Source organism: Limulus polyphemus, unplaced genomic scaffold (genome assembly GCF_000517525.1).
Source record: "Limulus polyphemus unplaced genomic scaffold, Limulus_polyphemus-2.1.2 Scaffold1339, whole genome shotgun sequence".
In the NCBI taxonomy this organism is placed as follows: Eukaryota; Metazoa; Arthropoda; class Merostomata; order Xiphosura; family Limulidae; genus Limulus; species Limulus polyphemus.
Genome location: NW_013666949.1, coordinates 190707 through 197925, shown reverse-complemented (window position 1 = coordinate 197925; position 7219 = coordinate 190707). Strand labels below are relative to the sequence as shown.

Sequence of the window (7219 nt, the reverse complement as noted above, 5' to 3'; positions counted from 1 at the left end):
GTAAAGAGTTTAGGAGAGACATTATTCAAAACCAATTTCTAATTACTTCCAATCATGGTAGTTTGTTGAAGTCCATTAAACTTGTAAAGAGTTTAGGAGAGACATTATTCAAAACCAATTTCCAATTACTTCCAATCATGGTAGTTTGTTGAAGTCCATTAAACTTGTAAAGAGTTTAGGAGAGACATTATTCAAAACCAATTTCCAATTACTTCCAATCATGGTAGTTTGTTGAAGTCCATTAAACTTGTAAATAGTAATAGATTATTATAATAATGAAAAAAAACTTAATTTTTTTACGTGTAAGTTATGAATTAAGCATATTCTGGGGTATTCAGTCTTATGGCTTATAATGTTCTCATTGATATATCTGGGTCTGATATATAAAGTCTATTTAGCCTAAAACTAATTTCAATATTTTAATTACTAAACAAATATAAATCGAATTATACTTGAAATGACATGTCTTTGTTTACTAATTCGTTTAATTATTACATATCACCAGTCTTGTTGATATACCCTATAACTCTTGAAATATATTTTTGAGCTTGTGACAGTTTTTACATCAATGTGTGGCTTGGTAATTGCGTTTAATTTTGTAACTGTCATCTTCAAGGCTATAATTCCATAAGCACAATAACGCTTTGCGTTTTTAAATGATAAAGTGTAGTGTTATAAGATTATTTACAGTAAAACAATATTTAACTTTTCTTTTGTTCACTGACAATACACAAACATATAGAAAGAAGCAATGTAAATATCTTACGACACTTCACGCGCTTTACTCTGCATTATGAATTTCTCTTCAAAATCTAAAATAATTCAACGAACTCGTGTTCTTCAATCTAATCTGACAATTATTAACATTAATAAATCTGTCTTGAGTCGAATAGAGCATTGATCGTTTAGTAGTGAAGTAGTTTTGAGCCTGGAAGTATATCGACAAATAACCTTCGAAAGTCAAAATTAAATGTCTTACTTTAAACATTCTATGCACTTTAATTTATGAGAATATGGCATAATTAAACATGATTTCTTACAAACTAAAACGAAAACCGATTAGTATTCGAACCTGTGCTCCTATAACATAAGCATATATTTATATCAATTGGTCATATTTTTTGCAAGGTTTTATCTTATGCTAATTATACTTTTCATATGCTGATAAAATGCAGTTTAGAATTGAAGCAACTTAATCAAAAGGTAGTAAATACTTTACCTTAGAAATATTGACATAAATTACCTGAGTAAACGGCGACACTGCAGAGACAAATAACCAGGAAGTAACTCACGTGATGACGTAGTTCGTTTCGAAAATACATTACGTTTCTTTACTCAGTTAGCAGAGAAGTTGATATTCTGGTATTTTTCTGTTTTTAAATTCAGTCACTGAAATAAAAAACAAGTGATAAATTTTGCTGTACGAACCCAGCACACAAAGTGTTATATTAACTAATTTTCTGAGACAGTATGGGATATAAAATGGAAAAATAAAAAGTGTTCTTCAACGTTTTGGATTATTATAATCATTCCAGTTACACGAACTTGCTTAAACAAAACATTCGAATTATAAAACTTTATATATTGCAACATTCTTGATACGAGGTTGTTTAATTGTTTTGGATATTCACGCAAAGCTACACAAGGGCTGGGTCAAGTGCGACCAGTGGTAAGCGTGCCGGACTGTGAATCCGAGGTTCCACTATTCGATTAGAGTAGCCCACAAGTTGGCGGTAGGTGATGTTGACTATTTGCCTTTCCTCTAGTTTATCACTTCAAAATTAGGGACGGCTAGTGCTGTTAGCCCTAGAGTAGCTTTGCACGAAATGCAGTGATGTAAATTACATGTGAAATGGTCTGTTTACTAGCTACACTTGTTAGGATGATAATTTCTTCTAGAACAAGATACGTACCACTGATGGTGTATAATTGGTGGCTATAAAGTTACTGGTTGGTTTAGTTATAGGCATTGTATGTAAAGAAAAAGTAAATGAAATTTTTTTCTAAAATTACTTTAATCGTGCCATATCCAAGAATGAAAATAAAGCTTTCAAAAAATGGGAGGTGTCTGAAAATTTTTTTAGCATAGACCTTGATGAAAATCAGCAAAAGGGTCTTAGCTAGTTAATGGTAGAATGTGCCTAAATATTTGTATGGCTGACTAACTCGGTGTAAGAAATTATCCTGGCAACGTACATACACACACACACTATAAATACGTTATTGCTAAAACGACAGTCACACAGGCTACTTTGGATTCCATGGGTCATAGTCAGCACTGAAATTGAGATGACACCACCAACAGTTATCGCAAAATAGGAATGCTAAAGTTGTGTTGGCTTTAGATGATTGAATGAAATATAATAATGTGCATTGATGCACTTCCATTCCGTGGTACAGGTGAATGACTAGATGCTTTAGAGGGTACCCACTGGTTCACTATGCTAGATCTCACATTTGGCTACTAACAAATTGAACTTAATGACGAAAGCAGATCTAAGGCTTTTCATCAGTCCTCAAGGACTCTTCCATTTGGGTAATACAATGCAATTTGGATCAACTAATAGGGCTTACATTACGCATTGTGCTACAGAATACTATGTTAATAATATACTGTTAGTTGGCTCAACATTTCAGACTGCTTCTGAAAACTTAAAGAAGTAATTTAGAGAATAAGACAAGCAAATTTGAAATGAATAGTGGAAATTGCATTAATGTACACAAATAAGTATGTTTTTGTACATGTAATTAAGAAGGATAATGTGTCAACGAAGCTAATGTTGAAACCAACCTACAAACAAAATGAGCTATTTCCTCACTAACTCCAAAATAGTTCACTTCTTAGTTTTGACACATAATAAATGTCTTATGTAATGAGACCTTTTAATGTGCCACTATATTTGGTATTTTAATTCACCATTTCTTAAACCTAGATTTTAAACCTTTTTTCTGGACATAATGCTGCCGCGCCTCTGTGTCTGAGCAGAGGAAAGAAAGTTTAATTTAATAATTTTTCCTTCTTATCAAATTAATAAGACAAAGTGTAGTTATTTTCTTTTTTAATTGCATTGATGGAGAGTGACTCTGAATTGGCATTTTCGTGAAGGTTGAAAAATTCCAAAGTTATCAGTTCCACAACTGCTATCCGAATGAATGTGGTTCCACCTTTTTCAGTATTGGAAGGACGAGTAGTAGAATTGTTATGTCTCACTTCGGAGGAGGAAGAGCTGCTAGCCATGGAAGTTCGAAATATTTACCATTAGCATGACCCCAGCAAATGATGTGAGGATAAAGATCGACTCTTGAGTATGTATATAAAACTCCACCATCTTAAGCTAATAGGCACATAGAAAAGAAGTAGCGGAGAAGCGCCACCTATTTTACATGTTCCTTGTGGCAAATTGTCAATGATAGAAAAAAACGAAGGGCCAGGAAAACACTTTTTCTTAGCACACAAGATTAAGAAGCAAAGATAAAAAACATATCTGAGGTACTCAAGACTGAGCTCTCCGTTAGAAGAAGAATTAGTGAGGATAAGAAGTCAGCTGTCTCTACTATAGCAATAAGACCTTGAAGTTGTATGAAAGGAACTAAGAAAATTCTAGAATTAAACATCATGGCTTCTATCGCCTACCTTTTCGGATAATTTATGATGACCAAATACAAACAGTGTCAGGAGCCTTGAACATGCCAATCCACAAGCTAACCATCCTTTCATAACTACACCTTTGAGCAGTGGTGTGCTGGTTCACTGAATAAAAGACTCAAACTACTTGCTGGGCGACAGGTCTGATATCTACTGTAAAATAACATAGATGTGGCAAAGGAGGAGCAAGTCACCAAGAATACTGGAGGAGTTGGGAAATTCCGGAAGGGGATATAACAGACCCATTGCATTTTACGATTGAGTTAAAATCCCATGCATGCTTTTCAGTGTTAGGAAAGAAAGTAATGGTAAACATATGGTGATTCCTGGGCACTATAGGATAAGGGTATGCGGCACTTTACCATTGGTAAATATTGTGTCTTTATATACACGCTTTATATGTGGTATGATTATTAGATAACGGGTTTCTGGCAGTGATGATTTCAACAATAGGTTCGAATAATTCAAGAGAAAGTTTTTATTTGTATTTTACATATTTTTTTCATAAAATGGTGGGTTTATGTTGAACATCATAATATAAGTGTGTCTTAAAATATCACAAGGAAGGTTTTGTTCTGTACTAAAATGGTTTATTTTATTTTTATGTATTCTAAAGTTTATGTTTACATTTAAATAGATTTCACTTTAACATAAATTTAACTATAAGATTTGTACATTAACTTCGCCTGTATCATTTGACTCTAGAGTTTTCAATATTTTATTGTGTAACTTCAAAGATGTTGTTCTGTGTGTTAGATACTGTTTAATTTTACACTATGCACTAAATGTATAAAAGGATATCTGTTATTTCATAGAAAGATTTGAAATGATTTTGTATATAAAAAAATATGTAGAGGGCTTTTGATTTTGAGTAGTAAATGTCACATATCTCTTTTGTTGTTTTGTTTTGATATCATATTGTAAAATAATTTAATCGAGATTTATTGTAAGTTTGTGGGTGATAGGATAACTAGAATAGCCTATTTCTGTTTAGCTGTTTGTTGGTAAGTTGAGTAGAGTAAGATGACATTTTCAGCTAATTTCTCTTACAAGTTAGACATTGTTTTATGTATGAGATAGTATGTATGCCTAGCTCAGTTACACATTTGCTAGATTTAACTTAGTGTTAGGCGAATGTCCAGAATAGGCTGTAATTGTTTACCTTTTCTTTGGTGGTTCAGAAACAGGAAGGTTTAATATTTTATATATAAATTTTGTTTAATGAGATGGTTCTTTTAACTTATTTTACTTTAAAATATTTATAAAAAAAGTATGATTTTCTTTCATCATGTTAACATTATATATTTTATTGTCACAGCTTTGGTCTGTTAGGATAAACATTTGGTTGAATTTGACTTATAAGTGTTTTTATGTTCTAGTGTTATCTGAATAATTCATGTTTTAGTCGTTTCGTGGTTATAAAAGGATTGTTATTGTTGTTTCTTTTAACGTTTATAACCTACATATTGAGTGCCCCTGTGAATGATGTTTCCCTGTCAAGTAAGGATGTATTGTGAAAGAGTGAATGCAGTGAAGTGTTTCGTTGATGTTATTAATTTGCTGTAATGTTATTGTTGTGCTCGCGATGTTGGTTTATCGGATTCCAGGAATATCTAAATAAGTGTGTGTTAATTAATTGTCAGTGTTTCTTACTACTGTAAAGTCACTTACCGTACCTCTAACGAGGAAAGCGTGTGTTGTGAGCCTTGAGATTGAAACACAATTTAGTTTTTAACTAAGATTAATTTTTAAGTGTAAATAAGTCTCAAACGTGAGGAAAGAAAAGAGATATCGCACCCTGATCCCCGCCCATTAATAACACATAATTACATATACATAATATATATACTATATAGAACAGCCAGTCAAATATTGGGATACTAACATCTGGCGTTCACACTTTAGGAGAAGCGTCAATTAGTGTGAGCCATTACCATTTATATTATATGCTCGCTGTTTAATTGTGTGGGTGTTTATTTCCTTGGAAGCAGCCTTCGTGTAACTAGAACATATTTTTGTGTAAGACAGTGAAAGTATTAGGTTGTCCTGAACAGGACACTTTTTGCCTCAAGCGCCATCTATGATGAAACAGTATATTGTTTCTTTATTCAGAGGTTGCATGCAGCAACAGTGTAGAACGATTGTAAAAAGAAAGTTCCATGTTTGTATCAGTCATTATTAACCGTCCAATGTGTGTATATCAGTGTTTAAATCTCTATTCTACTAAATATATTCACCTACTTAACTTTCGTTCAGTATGATTCACAATCACGAGTTTTAATTTTCAATCCTTCTTTAACTCTATATTTTGTAGCTTCAGTCTCTGTCCACCATTTTCTTTGTTTCGACTTCGTCATCTACCTTTGTTAGTGTGAAAAAAGTGTAAGTGTTATATACATACATGGAGAATGAAGCTTCAGCAATCGCTCAATTTTACCAAACACTTTCCACAGAATCCTTCAAACCCTCGTTTATAACGTTTGTTTTATCAATTATGACAGTTTGATCACTACAGTTTCATCTCCTCATGTTCATTAAACAATACAATTGAACTTTGTAAAATAGCTTACCTATTGCGTGATCTTATGCAAACATAATTCTGATATATTAAAGTGTAATATAAATCTTCTAAGGACGCGTTGATATGTTAACAAAAGGTAACAGTATGTTATTTGATGTCATGTGTATAATTATACCCTGCGACCCCTATAAAATGAATTTTATGCAAAAATATCTTAATGGATCAAAAACCATACATATGGAACTGTATTTATCCTCTGCGCTTGAGCATCTATATAACATTTTTTTGGATAGGTTATGGAATGTTATAAGCTTTTCTTCCAATATCAGAATTTGGTTTACTTTTTTTTCTTCTTTTGACAGAGCATAGAGCTATGCGTTTTCCTATGCTGTAAAAATACTAACATAGCTCGCTGCTTGGTTTTGGTGTACAGCCCTTTACTCGCCAAATAAATAGCTCGTTGTTTTAAATACGACAGTATTGAAAGTTTTAAATATGTCATATAACATTTAAAAGTATTAAATCAAGAAAAATTACTTTAATAAATATATTTTTCTTACTTACATAGAGACTACAGCCAATGTAGACTGGGCCACGAGATCTGTATTGGTTTTGTGGGCCACGAGCGTCAAATAGTATTCGAGACCCAAATAGATACCACAGAAAATCGTTGGGGCTTTTTAAAGGGTTCTATTTACGCAGATCTCTTGTAAGCACGCGCTGCACGATGCGTCACGCGTAAACGTGTGGGTGGGTGAAACTTACTAAGGTTTAATTAAGGTATATATATATATCTACATAAAGTCTTGTATGCTGCTCAATGGAGGTTATGACGTCTTTGACCATATATCCTATCAAATTATCATTTTAATTAATATTATTTATGAACGAGAAGAAAATTGGTAGTTGTACGTTTTTCATACCAATGTCAACTTATCACCTCTTGGAGTTTCGGCTAAAGAAAAAATAAATAAATGACGGAGCCTGGTTACTGAAAACATGAAGTTAGATGAGTAAAAGGATATCTCATATAATTTTGGCCATAGTAAAGA

The 7219-nt window shown here is 32.6% G+C and overlaps 1 protein-coding gene across 3 annotated transcripts in view; it reads right to left on the bottom strand.

Annotated features, from left to right (window-relative positions):
- LOC111086701 (chordin-like protein 1) overlaps positions 1–6819 on the bottom strand; it is a 34094-nt gene extending 27275 nt beyond the window's left edge. For 2 of the 3 annotated variants that reach the window (XM_022390589.1, XM_022390591.1), the window contains exons 1-2: positions 6732–6819; positions 1244–1389 (exon numbers count right to left, since the gene is read on the bottom strand). In XM_022390589.1, the coding sequence (XP_022246297.1) occupies positions 1244–1322 (79 nt within the window). In that variant the 5' untranslated portion in view covers positions 1323–1389; positions 6732–6819. Of the gene's footprint in view, positions 1–1243; positions 1390–5887; positions 6008–6731 lie in introns of all 3 variants that reach the window. The other variant, XM_022390590.1, reaches the window with a different exon arrangement.
- Between the last annotated feature and the right edge of the window lie 400 nt (positions 6820–7219).